The 18,625-nt window shown below is 42.2% G+C and overlaps 1 protein-coding gene across 1 annotated transcript in view; it reads left to right on the top strand.

The window, feature by feature from the left end:
- The first annotated feature begins 1,378 nt into the window (after positions 1 to 1,378).
- The window catches only part of crhr2 (corticotropin releasing hormone receptor 2), a 70,074-nt gene continuing 52,827 nt past the window's right edge, over positions 1,379 to 18,625 (top strand). The window contains exons 1-2 of the mRNA XM_089130795.1: positions 1,379 to 1,627; positions 1,712 to 1,831. Of these exons, the coding sequence (XP_088986921.1) occupies positions 1,507 to 1,627; positions 1,712 to 1,831 (241 nt within the window). The 5' untranslated portion in view covers positions 1,379 to 1,506. The remainder of the gene's footprint in view (positions 1,628 to 1,711; positions 1,832 to 18,625) is intronic.

Genomic DNA, 18,625 nt, shown 5'->3' with positions numbered 1-18,625 from the left:
TTATAATCTTTACAGAAATCCCCCTCTTACACTTCCTCCTACAATGACGTAAAATGACGATTTTTGCATCATTGTAGGAAGAAGTGAAAAAGGTAAATAGGGGATTTCTCCTGTCGGTTTCTAACAATGGAAAGCTTAATGCAAATGGGTGGAGTGTCCCTTTAAAAATGGGCGTGTGCAGGGCGGGATATAAGGCTGGTTCACGCGCACATGTGCGGGTGATCTGTGGTTTATAAAGGGAATATTGCTTAAAGGTGTACGCACGGTTTTAGAAATCAGAATATTTTTCGTATACGCCATTTTTGGCTTTTGGGCGCACGTAAACTTTTAGTAGGGATCCTACGCAGTTTCATAAATAAGACCCCTGATCATTATTAGAGATTTTAAGCCTGAACAATACGTCTTTTATAACCAATCAACAAAAGGAAGGGACACCACTGGTTAACTGAGTGGTTTACTTCTAATGTGATGTGTCGACTCATAATACACAGATGTGGACATCTTTGAAATAGATCAGTTCTGTGTGTTTTTTTTTTTAACAAAAAATAGGGTCACAAATTACTTTTACTAAATACATTTTGCAATTTCAATTCCATAGCCTAATCACAAGAGGACTGTGGGATTATATAGTGTTTTGTGTCTGCACTACATATTAAAATTAATTTTTAGATGTAAAAATGTTCTTGCTCAGTAATCAGACTTGTGAAACTAATAATGTTGAAATATAAAATCCTATTAAAGCCATTGTTTTTGCAAAGTAATACAAATAATAGGCTATGTAATTGACCCATATATGGTTGAAGCAGTCGTCACATTCTCCTTAATCTGTTGGTTCGGGTCCATTACTGAAAAAGAAAATAACTCAGCAGAAGAGTCTAATCTCTCTCGCCAGATCATGCTCGCCCCTGACAGCCTGGATTACACAGCTTTACACTCCAACAGTTCAGAACCAGCAGATAGAAACACTCTTCTGTGCCTGCAGCCATTCTGCTTCTTAACTCTACGAGGAACCATGATTGTTTTCTGTTTTTTTAATTGTTTTTAATTATGCCTGCAATCTAGACAATGTAATTGTGTGTGTGTGTGTGTGTGTGATTTGTAGGCTAATACATTCTGCTGCACAACAAACTGGACAATAAAGTAATTCGAACTTGAATATATTTCTGTGCTAATATTAATCATTCAACTTATCATCATTGTTCAGTATCGCTGTCTGAGAGCGCTGAGTGCTGTGTTATCATGTCAAACATGTCTGAGTGAAATTAATTACTCGATATCTTACAACGGTGACGAAAACATTCCCGCTTTGATCCTTGACATTCCATTATATGACATCACCATCATTGAGTCAGAGCCTGAGGACGCGCGCACATTACTCCCGCTGTGGCACGCGCGCGAGGAGCACTCATCATCATCATCAGTGAGGAGGAAGACACCGGATCAAGTTAGCAGGGAGGAAGACTCTTGTACTGAACCCTGTGTTTGCGCTCGTGTTCGCGTTTAATCATGGACGCGTCGCTCTTCCAGTTCTTCATTGAGGAATTCGGCGACTCCAACTGCACTCTCGTGGACGCGTTTCAACACACTTTATACGGGAACGCGTCTTTCGCGTCGATGAGTGTCGATGGTGGGGATTCTTTATTGGCGCGTTTGTGTTATTCGGCTCTTGTAATGCACATTAATCAGCATCGGTTATATATTTTCCTCTAAGGCATCTACTGTAACTCCACCACGGATGAAATCGGAACTTGCTGGCCGAGGAGCAACTCTGGGCGGATCATCGAGCGGCCGTGCCCGGAGTTCATCAACGGCGTCAAGTACAACACCACCAGTAAGAGCTCCCGCGCACCACACACACACTACACACCCGAGGAGGACAGACAGTAGGACAGGTGTGTGTGAGTACAGGACAGGTGTGTGTGAGTACAGTAGGACAGGTGTGTGTGAGTACAGTAGGACAGGTGTGTGTGAGTACAGGACAGGTGTGTGTGAGTACAGTAGGACAGGTGTGTGTGAGTACAGTAGGACAGGTGTGTGTGAGTACAGTTGGACAGGTGTGTGTGAGTACAGTTGGACAGGTGTGTGTGAGTACAGTAGGACAGGTGTGTGTGAGTACAGTAGGACAGGTGTGTGTGAGTACAGTTGGACAGGTGTGTGTGAGTACAGTAGGACAGGTGTGTGTGAGTACAGTAGGACAGGTGTGTGTGAGTACAGGACAGGTGTGTGTGAGTACAGTAGGACAGGTGTGTGTGAGTACAGTAGAACAGGTGTGTGTGAGTACAGTAGGACAGGTGTGTGTGAGTACAGTAGGACAGGTGTGTGTGTGAGTACAGTAGGACATGTGTGTGTGAGTACAGTAGGACAGGTGTGTGTGAGTACAGTAGGACAGGTGTGTGTGAGTACAGGACAGGTGTGTGTGAGTACAGTAGGACAGGTGTGTGTGAGTACAGTAGGACATGTGTGTGTGAGTACAGTAGGACAGGTGTGTGTGAGTACAGTAGGACAGGTGTGTGTGAGTACAGGACAGGTGTGTGTGAGTACAGTAGGACAGGTGTGTGTGAGTACAGTAGGACAGGTGTGTGTGTGAGTACAGTAGGACAGGGTGTGTGAGTACAGTAGGACAGGTGTGTGTGAGTACAGTAGGACAGGTGTGTGTGAGTACAGTAGGACAGGTGTATGTGAGTACAGTAGGACAGGTGTGTGTGAGTACAGTTGGACAGGTGTGTGTGAGTACAGTAGGACAGGTGTGTGTGAGTACAGTAGGACAGGTGTGTGTGAGTACAGTAGGACAGGTGTGTGTGAGTACAGTAGGACAGGTGTGTGTGAGTACAGGACAGGTGTGTGTGAGTACAGTAGGACAGGTGTGTGTGAGTACAGTAGGACAGGTGTGTGAGGACAGTAGGACAGGTGTGTGTGAGTACAGTTGGACAGGTGTGTGTGAGTACAGTTGGACAGGTGTGTGTGAGTACAGTAGTACAGGTGTGTGTGAGTACAGTAGGACAGGTGTGTGTGAGTACAGTTGGACAGGTGTGTGTGAGTACAAGACAGGTGTGTGTGAGTACAGTAGGACAGGTGTGTGTGAGTACAGTAGGACAGGTGTGTGTGAGTACAGTTGGACAGGTGTGTGTGAGTACAGTAGGACAGGTGTGTGTGAGTACAGTAGGACAGGTGTGTGTGAGTACAGTAGGACAGGTGTGTGTGAGTACAGTAGGACAGGTGTGTGTGAGTACAGTAGGACAGGTGTGTGTGAGTACAGTTGGACAGGTGTGTGTGAGTACAGTAGGACAGGTGTGTGTGAGTACAGTAGGACAGGTGTGTGTGAGTACAAGACAGGTGTGTGTGAGTACAGTATGACAGGTGTGTGTGAGTACAGTAGGACAGGTGTGTGAGTACAGTAGGACAGGTGTGTGTGAGTACAGTAGGACAGGTGTGTGTGAGTACAGTAGGACAGGTGTGTGTGAGTACAGTTGGACAGGTGTGTGTGAGTACAGTAGGACAGGTGTGTGTGAGTACAGTAGGACAGGTGTGTGTGAGTACAAGACAGGTGTGTGTGAGTACAGTATGACAGGTGTGTGTGAGTACAGTTGGACAGGTGTGTGTGAGTACAGTAGGACAGGTGTGTGAGTACAGTAGGACAGGTGTGTGTGAGTACAGTAGGACAGGTGTGTGTGAGTACAAGACAGGTGTGTGTGAGTACAGTATGACAGGTGTGTGTGAGTACAGTAGGACAGGTGTGTGAGTACAGTAGGACAGGTGTGTGTGAGTACAGTAGGACAGGTGTGTGTGTGAGTACAGTAGGGCAGGTGTGTGTGAGTACAGTAGGACAGGTGTGTGTGAGTACAGTAGGACAGGTGTGTGAGTACAGTAGGACAGGTGTGTGTGAGTACAGTTGGACAGGTGTGTGTGAGTACAGTAGGACAGGTGTGTGTGAGTACAGTAGGACAGGTGTGTGTGAGGACAGTAGGACAGGTGTGTGTGAGTACAGTAGGACAGGTGTGTGAGTACAGTAGGACAGGTGTGTGAGTACAGTTGGACAGGTGTGTGAGTACAGTAGGACAGGTGTGTGAGTACAGTTGGACAGGTGTGTGAGTACAGTAGGACAGGTGTGTGTGAGTACAGTTGGACAGGTGTGTGTGAGTACAGTAGGACAGGTGTGTGTGAGTACAGTAGGACAGGTGTGTGTGAGTACAGTAGGACAGGTGTGTGTGAGTACAGTAGGACAGGTGTGTGTGAGTACAGTAGGACAGGTGTGTGTGTGAGTACAGTTGGACAGGTGTGTGAGTACAGTAGGACAGGTGTGTGAGTACAGTTGGACAGGTGTGTGAGTACAGTAGGACAGGTGTGTGAGTACAGTTGGACAGGTGTGTGTGAGTACAGTAGGACAGGTGTGTGAGTACAGTAGGACAGGTGTGTGAGTACAGTAGGACAGGTGTGTGAGTACAGTAGGACAGGTGTGTGTGAGTACAGTTGGACAGGTGTGTGTGAGTACAGTAGGACAGGTGTGTGAGTACAGTAGGACAGGTGTGTGTGAGTACAGTTGGACAGGTGTGTGTGAGTACAGTTGGACAGGTGTGTGTGAGTACAGTAGGACAGGTGTGTGTGAGTACAGTAGGACAGGTGTGTGAGTACAGTAGGACAGGTGTGTGTGAGTACAGTAGGACAGGTGTGTGTGAGTACAGTAGGACAGGTGTGTGTGAGTACAGTAGGACAGGTGTGTGAGTACAGTAGGACAGGTGTGTGTGAGTACAGTTGGACAGGTGTGTGTGAGTACAGTTGGACAGGTGTGTGTGAGTACAGTAGGACAGGTGTGTGTGAGTACAGTAGGACAGGTGTGTGAGTACAGTAGGACAGGTGTGTGTGTGAGTACAGTAGGACAGGTGTGTGTGAGTACAGTTGGACAGGTGTGTGTGAGTTGGACAGGTGTGTGTGAGTACAGTAGGACAGGTGTGTGTGAGTACAGTTGGACAGGTGTGTGTGAGTACAGTAGGACAGGTGTGTGTGAGTACAGTAGGACAGGTGTGTGTGAGTACAGTTGGACAGGTGTGTGTGAGTACAGTAGGACAGGTGTGTGTGAGTACAGTAGGACAGGTGTGTGTGTGAGTACAGTAGGACAGGTGTGTGTGAGTACAGTAGGACAGGTGTGTGTGAGTACAGTAGGACAGGTGTGTGTGAGTACAGTAGGACAGGTGTGTGTGAGTACACTAGGACAGGTGTGTGTGAGTACAGTAGGACAGGTGTGTGTGAGTACAGTAGGACAGGTGTGTGAGTACAGTAGGACAGGTGTGTGTGAGTACAGTAGGACAGGTGTGTGTGAGTACAGTTGGACAGGTGTGTGTGAGTTGGACAGGTGTGTGTGAGTACAGTTGGACAGGTGTGTGTGAGGACAGTAGGACAGGTGTGTGTGAGTACAGTAGGACAGGTGTGTGTGAGTACAGTTGGACAGGTGTGTGTGAGTTGGACAGGTGTGTGTGAGTACAGTAGGACAGTACTGTACACACACACAAGCAGAGTTGGAGTTGAGAACCACTGGACAATTGTTTGTTCACCGTTTGTGCTTCTGTGTTCAGTGTTATCTGTCCTGCCACATGCTCTCTGCTTTAATGTGTGAGATCCAGCAAAGCTGTGAAGTACACACACACACACACACACACAGCCTCCGTGCTGATGCTCAATTTTTAATATCTGCAGAAATATGCATGTAATTATCATGACATGAGAGTTGAAGTTGTGTCTGCTTGTTTGTTGTGAAATTGTGCGTGATCATGTTTTCATGAATATGCCAAAAGTATGCATTTGTGATCATCATTATCATTATATAATTTGAAAGAGAGATTACATGCATCGATTGAATTCTCCCGTGATAGACAGTATAGGTGTAGACACGAACACAAACAGAGCAAACAGAGCATTTATTGTTGTACTGTATATTTGATGTAATTTCATGTAATCAGAACATCAACAGATATGCAGAAGACAGGTCATCTCAGCGTGTGTTTGGCCGGACTGCTGAAGTGTGTGTGTGTGAGTGTGTGTGTTATCTTCAGCTATGAGCACAGGTCGTTCTCCTCTGTGTGAGGCACTTTCTTCAGCGTATGGATGTGACTTCCACATAATACACAGCTGATCTGGGCACAGTTAAGGCGTTCACCGCTGAGCACTGAGAGTGTGTGTTTTTATTTTTTTCAGTGGCATCATGAATCCAGTTTGTCACGTCAATGGTGTCGATCTTTTCTGCTGTAAAATAAGACTATAGTCTTCTCTGTAAAAATCAATGTATCTGTGTTAAAGCTATAAAGTGATTTCTCTGTGTTAACAGACAGCTGCAGGTATATTAGGCTGCTGTCACTTTAAGGCCCCGTCCACACTACTGCGTTTTTTTTTGTTTAAAAACGGAGAATTAAAACGAATACGATCTCCGTCCACACCAGCGTTTTATCTGTGTATTAGAAACGATCTCCGTCCACATTAAAACGACTGAAAACGCGGATCACGTGACCATTCACCAACACTGGGCATGCGCGTGCCGGGGTAAACAGTGAATGACGAATCAGGGAAGGACACGTCATGACTGATAACACCCAATCATAGAGCCGAGCGTCAGCCTCTGCGTCAGCGTCTCTGAAGTTCTCCATTTTGTCCCGTCTTCACTAAAACGCCCTCCGGAGATTCAAAACGTAAAACGCAGCTGCAGCGTTTCTAAACTTCTCCGTTTTAGGTCTTCGTTTTTCCCGTTTTAGTGTGGACGGGAGGCGCAAACGTAGCAAAAGGTCTCCGTTTTTAAACGAAAACGCAGTAGTGTGGACGGGGCCTAAGATCCCCATACGTGCATGACATCACACATCCTGTCATGTGACTATTTTGCGGATACGCACACTGCGATATCAATGTTAAACCGCTATATCGAGTTTTTTTTTATTACATTTTTAACCCAACATTTGGGTTTGCCCATATTTGACCCAAATTTGGGTTGAAACAACTCAGCATTTTTTAGAGTGTACGTAACACTGCTATTAGAGCCCGACCGATAAAGGATTTTGAAGGCCGATACCGATACAAATATTTGTTGGTTTTAAAATCCGATATTCCGATATATCGGCCGATATTTTTATTTATTTATTTATTTTTTTCAGAAACGCGCAACAAAACATTAACAGATTTCCCTAACGTTAGTTATTTGTAGTAATTTTCTGAGTTTTAACTAAAATAATATGATAATGCACTTTAAAAAGAAACAGAACAGACTGATGATAGTGGCGTTAGCTAGCTATGTGGTTAGCTAGTCTATGATGAGCCATAATTTAGCAATGGATAACGTCATACCGCAAATTTTAAAACATACGTTTTCAATATAACAGGCCAAGGAGAGATGATACGTCTCATTGCTATAACTGTCACGCGCTATTAAAGAAATACTTCAGTCACATTGTCAAAAGTTAAAAGGACAGTCAGTCGATTACACTGTAACGTAACGTAACTATTACTAGCTAATTCCGCTTCACTTTTGGCTTATTTAACAGCAGCAAAACTGGACATGATAGTCACAAATTTTGTCATGCTTATTTGAGTTATGTTCTTTTAATTGTTATTCAAGCAATGTATGTCTCGTGACCAATTCAACGAGTGTTGCCAACAGGAACGATGTAGAGCGCCCTCTGGTGGACAAACTATACAACTCCAACACTCATGACATGGTTCAATCGTGTTTCGTCCGTTTTTATTTTATTTTTGAAATATTAATTTATCGGCCATTATAACTGCCGATACCGATAGTTTGGAAAATGCCTAATATCGGCCGATAATACCGACTTGCCGATATATCGGTCTGGCTCTAACTGGTATAGTGTCTCTCACACGTACACACACACACATTCAGTTCCGGTTTCTCCTTCTGACTCACTCTTTATTATAATGTTCACTTATTTCAAGCATTTTATTCACAATTACTAAACATCAATGTAGATTTGTAGATTAGTTGACATCATCAATGAAGTATCAATATCTCAATATACACAAATCTCAATCCATATACACATTGGTTAACCAATGAACAAATCCCTCGTTGATAATGAAGTTATTGTAAGTCGGCCTATTAAAAGCATTTTTTTTTTTTGAACGAATAGTACATTTGTAGTTTTTTCAGCTTACCCTGAAATATCCAAATTATCCCAGTCCATTTGAGACGCCAGGGATTTGGGAAGATTTGAGATTTGGAAGTCAATGAATATCAGTGTACTGAAAGCTGTAATTACTAGAGGTCGTTTTGCTCAGCGATGCCAGTTTAGTAAAGGACGAACTCCCCCAAACCCCTGTCCTCATTATTTGGTGTAAGTAGACCTGCTGGGAATCTGTCATTAAAGCTCTAACATGAAAATATTGTCATTCATGAAACTCCTCTGCTCTTTATAAGATCAATTATCCAATGTTTCGGCTATTTTAATTATACAGTCATCTAATAAGACTGAAGTACTCTAAGCTCTGTTGAATACATTTTACCATTTTCTAAGTCAAATTCCCTCTGTGCCTGCCATAACTATATTAGTGTCCACACCAGGGCAGGATCGTTCTTAAGCCGAACAAAAATTCATTCTGACAGAGATTCCAGTGATATTGTTCCTGTGTGCCATTGTTGTTGTAGTTGTGGTGTCATGCTCTGCTATTCTTTTATATTTAGAGCAATTTTTAGTACTTTATCATTATCTTTATAGTGTGAACGAGCCTTAAAATGCCCTACTAATTGAGTTCATGGTGAAAGTGTTTTGTCAGATAACCCAAAACATTCAAAAATATTATTTAATACCAATGAATTTTTAGGGTCAAGTATTTTTAGAGTCAGATAATGTAAAATAGCTCCTAAAATGGCCTTTTACCAATGAGAAGTTCAGACATGCATCATTCTGTGGAAGTAGCTCTCAGGATCTTTGTGTTTCTATCATGCTATTTAAAGACAAAAACATGCCTGATCATTTCTCCTTCTCCTTCTCATGTATGTATTTGGGTATAGTTGGATTTACAATTGTAGGTTGGAGTTATTAATTCTAAGATTATAAAACCTGTAAAGTTTTGTCCAATGTACAGCAATTTGATGTAAAGATGAGCCTATTTACTATTTGTGATGTGTATCACTGCCATCATGGATAAAAGTCTGCATATCAATGAGCAGGTTAACATTCTAATCATATCGCCTACCCCTAAGCAGTTTAATTGAGGAATTAATTGAATGTCATGGCGTGAGACGTATACTATTTTACATAGCAGCTGCATGATTTATTTAGTCCCCTGGGGTGCGAGCAAAAAGCAACTGTAGCAAAGAACATAAAACTTTAATGTTGGCTAAAAAACCTTTGGAGAAAGCAGGCAATTCCAGGTGGCTAGTTCTCCTCGGGCGTTCAAATATAATGCCTATACTTAAATAAATATGATTGTCCATAGATTGTAGTCTTTGAGCTCCATCCAGGACTGGACAATAGAGTGCAGGCATGTCCATCTGAGAGCAGCAGCAGTTCATCTTCTGTTAAGGTGTTTTGTAGAGACACACACGTTGAATAATTGAGATGCCCCTCGCTGAATGCTCGGCACAGGTCACTTTTGGGGATTAGTTCAGAAGAAATGCAAAAGAATGAATGGTCTCACTTTATATTAAGTTTGATGTACTTGCATCGAAAAATAAGAGTAGTGTACTTATTGTGTTCATGTTGTATTGTAAAACACTTTTGCTGCTGTTGAGGTGAAAATATAAGTGCAATGAAAAAAAAAACCCATGTATGTACACAATAAGTCCATTGTATCAAATTTTAAATATCAATGTAAGTAGTAGTCTACTTAAAGCCATTTAATATAAAGTGGGACTGAATGGGTTAATTAATTCGGGCTATGTTTGACTGAAAAAACTCTTTAGTCTAGATCTAAAGAAAGAGAGTCTTGAACAGTGCTAGGAAGATTATTCCATAGTTTAGGAGCCAAGCGGCGATAATAATCTAAAAGATAACCTTTCAAAACATCATTTTATTTACAGTAAGTAATCTGTAAAGTAATTATAAAGTTTTTCACAGTCTAGGAAACAATATTTTTTTTTTAATATAAAAACAAACAAACAAAGAAATACCAAAGCCATATCAGTCACATGGAACAAACGGTAACTTGACTAGATTGATTTGTCGCCATGGAAATGTATTCATAGTTTCTTTGCCTGCACATAACAAAAGAATTGTTAAGTAATCAAAATAAACTCCATTTGTGAACAGATCGTCTCTGGTTGTGACTGGCTAATACAATTATCACTGAAGTCCAAGTCACATCTGAAGTCTTTATCACTAGAGTCTGAGTCGAGTCTGGAGTCTTTATCACTGGAGTCCAAGTCACATCTGAAGTCTTTATCACTAGAGTCTGAGTCGAGTCTGGAGTCTTTATCACTAGAGTCTGAGTCAAGTCTGGAGTCTTTATCACTGGAGTCTGAGTCAAGTCTGGAGTCTTTATCACTAGAGTCTGAGTCAAGTCTGGAGTCTTTATCACTAGAGTCTGAGTCAAGTCTGGAGTCTTTATCGCTGGAGTCTGAGTCAAGTCTGGAGTCTTTATCACTGGAGTCTGAGTCAAGTCTGGAGTCTTTATCACTGGAGTCTGAGTCAAGTCTGGACTCTTTATCACTGGAGTGTGAGTCAAGTCTGGAGTCTTTATCACTGGAGTCTGAGTCAAGTCTGAAGTCTTTATCACTGGAGTGCAAGTCAAGTCTGAAGTCTTTATCGCTGGAGTCTGAGTCAAGTCTGGAGTCTTTATCACTGGAGTCTGAGTCAAGTCTGGAGTCTTTATCACTGGAGTCTGAGTCAAGTCTGAAGTCTTTATCACTGGAGTGCAAGTCAAGTCTGAAGTCTTTATCGCTGGAGTCTGAGTCAAGTCTGGAGTCTTTATCACTGGAGTCTGAGTCAAGTCTGGAGTCTTTATCACTGGAGTCTGAGTCAAGTCTGAAGTCTTTATCACTGGAGTGCAAGTCAAGTCTGAAGTCTTTATCGCTGGAGTCTGAGTCAAGTCTGGAGTCTTTATCACTGGAGTCTGAATCAAGTCTGGAGTCTTTATCACTGGAGTCTGAGTCAAGTCTGGAGTGTCTATCACTGGAGTGCAAGTCAAGTCTGAAGTCTTTATCGCTGGAGTCTGAGTCAAGTCTGGAGTCTTTATCACTGGAGTCTGAATCAAGTCTGGAGTCTTTATCACTGGAGTCTGAGTCAAGTCTTGAGTCTTTATCGCTGGAGTCTTTATCGCTGGAGTCTGAGTCAAGTCTGACGTCTTTATCACAGGAGTGCGAGTCAAGTCTGAAGTCTTTATCGCTGGAGTCTGAGTCAAGTCTGGAGTCTTTATCACTGGAGTCTGAGTGAAGTCTGGAGTCTTTATCACTGGAGTCTGAGTCAAGTCTGGAGTCTTTATCACTAGAGTCTGAGTCAAGTCTGGAGTCTTTATCACTGGAGTCTGAGTCAAGTCTGGAGTATCTATCACTGGAGTTGTAGTCAAGTCTGGAGTCTTTATCACTGGAGTCCGAGTCAAGTCTGGAGTCTTTATCACTAGAGTCTGAGTCAAGTCTGGAGTCTTCATCACTGGAGTCTGAGTCAAGTCTTGAGTCTTTATCACTGGAGTTTGAGTCAAGTCTGAAGTCTTTATCACTGGAGTCTGAGTCAAGTCTGGAGTCTTTATCACTGGAGTCTGAGTCAAGTCTGGAGTCTTTATCATTGGAGTCTGAGTCAAGTCTGGAGTCTTTATCACTGGAGTCTGAGTCAAGTCTGGAGTGTCTATCACTGGAGTTGTAGTCAAGTCTGGAGTCTTTATCACTGGAGTCTGAATCAAGTCTGGAGTCTTTATCACTGGAGTCTGAGTCAAGTCTGGAGTGTCTATCACTGGAGTGCAAGTCAAGTCTGAAGTCTTTATCACTGAAGTCTGAGTCAAGTCTCGAGTCTTTATCACTGGAGTCTGAGTCAAGTCTGAAGTCTTTATCACTGGAGTCTGAGTCAAGTCTGGAGTCTTTATCACTGGAGTCTGAGTCAAGTCTGGAGTGTCTATCACTGGAGTTGTAGTCAAGTCTGAAGTCTTTATCACTGAAGTCTGAGTCAAGTCTTGAGTCTTTATCACTGGAGTCTGAGTCAAGTCTGAAGTCTTTATCACTGGAGTCTGAGTCAAGTCTGGAGTCTTTATCACTGGAGTCTGAGTCAAGTCTGAAATCTTTATCGCTGGAGTCTGAGTCAAGTCTGAAGTCTTTATCACTGGAGTCTGAGTCAAGTCTGAAGTCTTTATCGCTGGAGTCTGAGTCAAGTCTGGAGTCTTTATCACTAGAGTCTGAGTCAAGTCTGGAGTGTCTATCACTGGAGTCTGAGTCAAGTCTGGAGTCTTTATCACTGGAGTCTGAGTCAAGTCTGAAGTCTTTATCACTGAAGTCTGAGTCAAGTCTTGAGTCTTTATCACTGGAGTCTGAGTCAAGTCTGAAGTCTTTATCACTGGAGTCTGAGTCAAGTCTGTAGTCTTTATCACTGGAGTCTGAGTCAAGTCTGGAGTCGTTATCACTGGAGTCCGAGTCAAGTCTGGAGTCTTTATCGCTGGAGTCTGAGTCAAGTCTGGAGTCTTTATCACCTGGAGTCTGAGTCAAGTCTGGAGTCTTTATCACTGGAGTGCGAGTCAAGTCTGGAGTCTTTATCACTGGAGTCTGAGTCAAGTCTGGACTCTTTATCACTGGAGTCTGAATCAAGTCTGGAGTCTTTATCACTGGAGTCTGAGTCAAGTCTTGAGTCTTTATCACTAGAGTCTGAGTCAAGTCTGGAGTCTTCATCACTGGAGTCTGAGTCAAGTCTTGAGTCTTTATCACTGGAGTTTGAGTCAAGTCTGAAGTCTTTATCACTGGAGTCTGAGTCAAGTCTGGAGTCTTTATCACTGGAGTCTGAGTCAAGTCTGGAGTCTTTATCATTGGAGTCTGAGTCAAGTCTGGAGTCTTTATCACTGGAGTCTGAGTCAAGTCTGGAGTGTCTATCACTGGAGTTGTAGTCAAGTCTGGAGTCTTTATCACTGGAGTCTGAATCAAGTCTGGAGTCTTTATCACTGGAGTCTGAGTCAAGTCTGGAGTGTCTATCACTGGAGTGCAAGTCAAGTCTGAAGTCTTTATCACTGAAGTCTGAGTCAAGTCTCGAGTCTTTATCACTGGAGTCTGAGTCAAGTCTGAAGTCTTTATCACTGGAGTCTGAGTCAAGTCTGGAGTCTTTATCACTGGAGTCTGAGTCAAGTCTGGAGTGTCTATCACTGGAGTTGTAGTCAAGTCTGAAGTCTTTATCACTGAAGTCTGAGTCAAGTCTTGAGTCTTTATCACTGGAGTCTGAGTCAAGTCTGTAGTCTTTATCACTGGAGTCTGAGTCAAGTCTGGAGTCTTTATCACTGGAGTCTGAGTCAAGTCTGAAATCTTTATCGCTGGAGTCTGAGTCAAGTCTGGAGTCTTTATCACCTGGAGTCTGAGTCAAGTCTGGAGTCTTTATCGCTGGAGTCTGAGTCAAGTCTGGAGTCTTTATCACTGGAGTCTGAGTCAAGTCTGGACTCTTTATCACTGGAGTCTGAATCAAGTCTGGAGTCTTTATCACTGGAGTCTGAGTCAAGTCTTGAGTCTTTATCGCTGGAGTCTTTATCGCTGGAGTCTGAGTCAAGTCTGACGTCTTTATCACAGGAGTGCGAGTCAAGTCTGAAGTCTTTATCGCTGGAGTCTGAGTCAAGTCTGGAGTCTTTATCACTGGAGTCTGAGTGAAGTCTGGAGTCTTTATCACTGGAGTCTGAGTCAAGTCTGGAGTCTTTATCACTAGAGTCTGAGTCAAGTCTGGAGTATCTATCACTGGAGTTGTAGTCAAGTCTGGAGTCTTTATCACTGGAGTCCGAGTCAAGTCTGGAGTCTTTATCACTAGAGTCTGAGTCAAGTCTGGAGTCTTCATCACTGGAGTCTGAGTCAAGTCTTGAGTCTTTATCACTGGAGTTTGAGTCAAGTCTGAAGTCTTTATCACTGGAGTCTGAGTCAAGTCTGGAGTCTTTATCACTGGAGTCTGAGTCAAGTCTGGAGTCTTTATCATTGGAGTCTGAGTCAAGTCTGGAGTCTTTATCACTGGAGTCTGAGTCAAGTCTGGAGTGTCTATCACTGGAGTTGTAGTCAAGTCTGGAGTCTTTATCACTGGAGTCTGAATCAAGTCTGGAGTCTTTATCACTGGAGTCTGAGTCAAGTCTGGAGTGTCTATCACTGGAGTGCAAGTCAAGTCTGAAGTCTTTATCACTGAAGTCTGAGTCAAGTCTCGAGTCTTTATCACTGGAGTCTGAGTCAAGTCTGAAGTCTTTATCACTGGAGTCTGAGTCAAGTCTGGAGTCTTTATCACTGGAGTCTGAGTCAAGTCTGGAGTGTCTATCACTGGAGTTGTAGTCAAGTCTGAAGTCTTTATCACTGAAGTCTGAGTTAAGTCTTGAGTCTTTATCACTGGAGTCTGAGTCAAGTCTGAAGTCTTTATCACTGGAGTCTGAGTCAAGTCTGGAGTCTTTATCACTGGAGTCTGAGTCAAGTCTGAAATCTTTATCGCTGGAGTCTGAGTCAAGTCTGAAGTCTTTATCACTGGAGTCTGAGTCAAGTCTGAAGTCTTTATCGCTGGAGTCTGAGTCAAGTCTGGAGTCTTTATCACTAGAGTCTGAGTCAAGTCTGGAGTGTCTATCACTGGAGTCTGAGTCAAGTCTGGAGTCTTTATCACTGGAGTCTGAGTCAAGTCTGAAGTCTTTATCACTGAAGTCTGAGTCAAGTCTTGAGTCTTTATCACTGGAGTCTGAGTCAAGTCTGAAGTCTTTATCACTGGAGTCTGAGTCAAGTCTGTAGTCTTTATCACTGGAGTCTGAGTCAAGTCTGGAGTCGTTATCACTGGAGTCCGAGTCAAGTCTGGAGTCTTTATCGCTGGAGTCTGAGTCAAGTCTGGAGTCTTTATCACCTGGAGTCTGAGTCAAGTCTGGAGTCTTTATCACTGGAGTGCGAGTCAAGTCTGGAGTCTTTATCAATGGAGTGCGAGTCAAGTCTGGAGTCTTTATCACTGAAGTCTGAGTCAAGTCTGGAGTCTTTATCACCTGGAGTCTGAGTCAAATCTGGAGTCTTTATCACTGGTGTCTGAGTCAAGTCTTGAGTCTTTATCGCTGGAGTCTGAGTCAAGTCTGGAGTCTTTATCACTGGTGTGCGAGTCACGTCTGGAGTCTTTATCACTGGAGTCTGAGTCAAGTCTGGAGTGTTCAAACTGGAGTCTTCAAAACTTTATTCAATGATCTTCATCTCCATACTAAGTAGTGTCCAAACACTGCACCTACATATAAACAACAAGACACTGTCACCTCCATGAATGTGTACGTATGTCATGACAATCAAACTGTTAGTTTTTTTCCATTGCTTAATGTGCTCTACAGCAATTGATAGCAATATAGTATGACTTTGGCATGTAATTTGCTGCACAATTCTGTGAATCTCAGGCCTGGTTTCACAGACAGGGCTTAGATTAAACCAGGATTAGGCCTTAGATCAATTAGGGCATTTAAGTAGCTTTTATAAACGTGCCTGTCAGATCCAGCATGCTCAGATGTGGCAGAAGCTTGCACCACCACCAGCCCACTATAGTAAAAACGTTTTTATAACTGGTTTTACTGTAAGTGATTTTGTGTGTTCTCTCATCCTTGGGTTGAGCTCAATATATGTGTTTGAACATGGATCAGGCATATATTGAGGTGGATTAAGCTCCCGGGCTGTGAAAGAAATTAATTCAGTTTCAAGTCTGAAGTCTTTATCACTGGAGTCTGAGTCAAGTCTGGAGTCTTTATCGCTGGAGTCTGAGTCAAGTCTGGAGTCTTTACCACTGGAGTCCGAGTCAAATCTGGAGTCTTTATCACTGGAGTCCGAGTCAAGTCTGAAGTCTTTATCACTGGAGTCTGAGTCAAGTCTGAAGTCTTTATCACTGGAGTCTGAGTCAAGTGTGGAGTCTTTATCTCTGGAGTGCGAGTCAAGTCTGGAGTCTTTATCACTGGAGTCCGAGTCAAGTCTGGAGTCTTTATCACTAGAGTCCGAGTCAAGTCTGGAGTCTTTATCACTGGAGTCTGAGTCAAGTCTGAAGTCTTTATCACTGGAGTCCGAGTCAAGTCTGGAGTCTTTATCACTGGAGTCTGAGTCAAGTCTGGAGTCTTTATCACTGGAGTCTGAGTCAAGTCTGGAGTGTCTATCACTGGAGTCTGAGTCAAGTCTGGAGTCTTTATCACTGGAGTCTAAGTCAAGTCTGAAGTCTTTATCACTGGAGTCTGAGTCAAGTCTGGAGTCTTTATCGCTGGAGTCTGAGTCAAGTCTGGGGTCTTTACCACTGGAGTCCGAGTCAAATCTGGAGTCTTTATCACTGGAGTCCGAGTCAAGTCTGAAGTCTTTATCACTGGAGTCTGAGTCAAGTCTGAAGTCTTTATCACTGGAGTCTGAGTCAAGTGTGGAGTCTTTATCTCTGGAGTGCGAGTCAAGTCTGGAGTCTTTATCACTGGAGTCTGAGTCAAATCTGGAGTCTTTATCACTGGAGTCTGAGTCAAGTCTGGAGTCGTTATCACTGGAGTCTGAGTCAAGTCTGGAGTCTTTATCACTGGAGTCTGAGTCAAGTCCGGAGTCTTTATCACTGGAGTCTGAGTCAAGTCTGGAGTCTTTATCACTGGAGTCTGAGTCAAGTCTGGAGTGTTCAAACTGGAGTCTTCAAAACTTTATTCAATGATCTTCATCTCCATACTAAGTAGTGTCCAAACACTGCACCTACATATAAACAACAAGACACTGTCACCTCCATGAATATGTACGTATGTCATGACAATCAAACTGTTAGTTTTTTTTTCCGTTGCTTAATGTGCTCTACAGCAATTGATAGCAATATAGTATGACTTTGGCATGTAATTTGCTGCACAATTCTGTGAATCTCAGGCCTGGTTTCACAGACAGGGCTTAGATTAAACCAGGATTAGGCCTTAGATCAATTAGGGCATTTAAGTAGCTTTTATAAACGTGCCTGTCAGATCCAGCATGCTCAGATGTGGCAGAAGCTTGCACCACCACCAGCCCACTATAGTAAAAACGTTTTTATAACTGGTTTTACTGTAAGTGATTTTGTGTGTTCTCTCATCCTTGGGTTGAGCTCAATATATGTGTTTGAACATGGATCAGGCATATATTGAGGTGGATTAAGCTCCCGGGCTGTGAAAGAAATTAATTCAGTCCCATGACAGAGCCAGTGGTGAGAAGAAAATGTAAAAATAGATTGCGCTGATAAAGACGGCTATTTTTATACAGCGTCTCCCATTTCCTGGTTAGATTTTTCCTTCCATTAAGGTTCACATCCAGACCAACATCTGCCAAACTGAAAAGTAGCTTATCATTTATTAGTCACTGAAACTGTTTTCCAAATGTGCCGCAGGATACAATGGCTCTAAAAATAAAAAAACGAAACCAATTAAAAAATTTATATGAATATCTTTGCATTATGGGGTGAAATATCATTTTTAAAGATTGCACAAAAAACAACAACCCAAAAACAAAAATAACATTTGGTTTTAAATGATAAACAATTGTTCAAAATAAACTAAAACAGTAAACAGGCCATTTGGAGTGATGTTTTCTATATTGGAATTCATTTTTCTGTGAATTATTCCTTAATTTTCCAATATTCTCTCTCCCATATTCCAAACCTGTTCATTGATACTTATATTCTGTGGAGCACAAAAGGAGAACAATCTACCTAGAGCTCTTTTCCATACAATAGATATGCTTCACTTCAGATGTTTTCTGCTGTTGCTGCTCTCAAACTCCATTATCTGCATGTTTAAATATGACATATTGTGTTAGATTGCATCACACACACAAGCTGATAGTGTTTAGCATCACTGAAATCAAACCTGGCATGGAGCATCATGGGAAATGTGATTTCAGGGCTTCAAGAATATTTTTGCCCTTCAAGTAAAGCCACAGTACAGCTTCAGAATAATTTAAAGTGCACATGTCATGTCTTTTTTGGCGTTTGACAGATGTTGCTATGAATATTGGGTTCATTTACAGTTCCTTCATTAATGAATAGCTACACAGGAATAAATGAGTAACACTTAAATATTGTGTCAATATGTTGGGTTATTTAAAAAAATATTGGGTCATTTTTTTTAATTGTTGGGTAATTTCTAGAATTAACCCAACTGTTGGGTTAAATAGCATATTTAAATATTTAACTCAACTGTTGGGTTATTTAACCCAACTAGAGTTTGACCCAATGCATTTGGTTAAACTAACCCACAGTTGGGGAGTTGCTATACCACCCCATAGTTTGGTTATTCATTGGGTTATTTTTAACCCAATAATTATAAGTGAGCACAATATTAACATTATAGTAACTACCATTAAAAAAAACTACAATGGTCTCTACAATGGTCAAAACTATTATCTAATCAATAAGTATTATTCTCAGAGAACCACTAAGTTTTATCATTAACATAAAAAAACTGTTCAAGTCATTAAAAGCTTTCAAAGTTTTTGGTCATAATTCTGTGATACAGTGATAAAAGTCATACATAGATCCACATATTTCTGTAATGTAATAAAGATTAA

Source organism: Pimephales promelas, chromosome 5 (assembly GCF_988280905.1).
Source record: "Pimephales promelas chromosome 5, fPimPro1.hap1.1, whole genome shotgun sequence".
In the NCBI taxonomy this organism is placed as follows: domain Eukaryota; kingdom Metazoa; phylum Chordata; class Actinopteri; order Cypriniformes; family Leuciscidae; genus Pimephales; species Pimephales promelas.
This window is presented reverse-complemented; position numbering and strand designations above follow the sequence as displayed.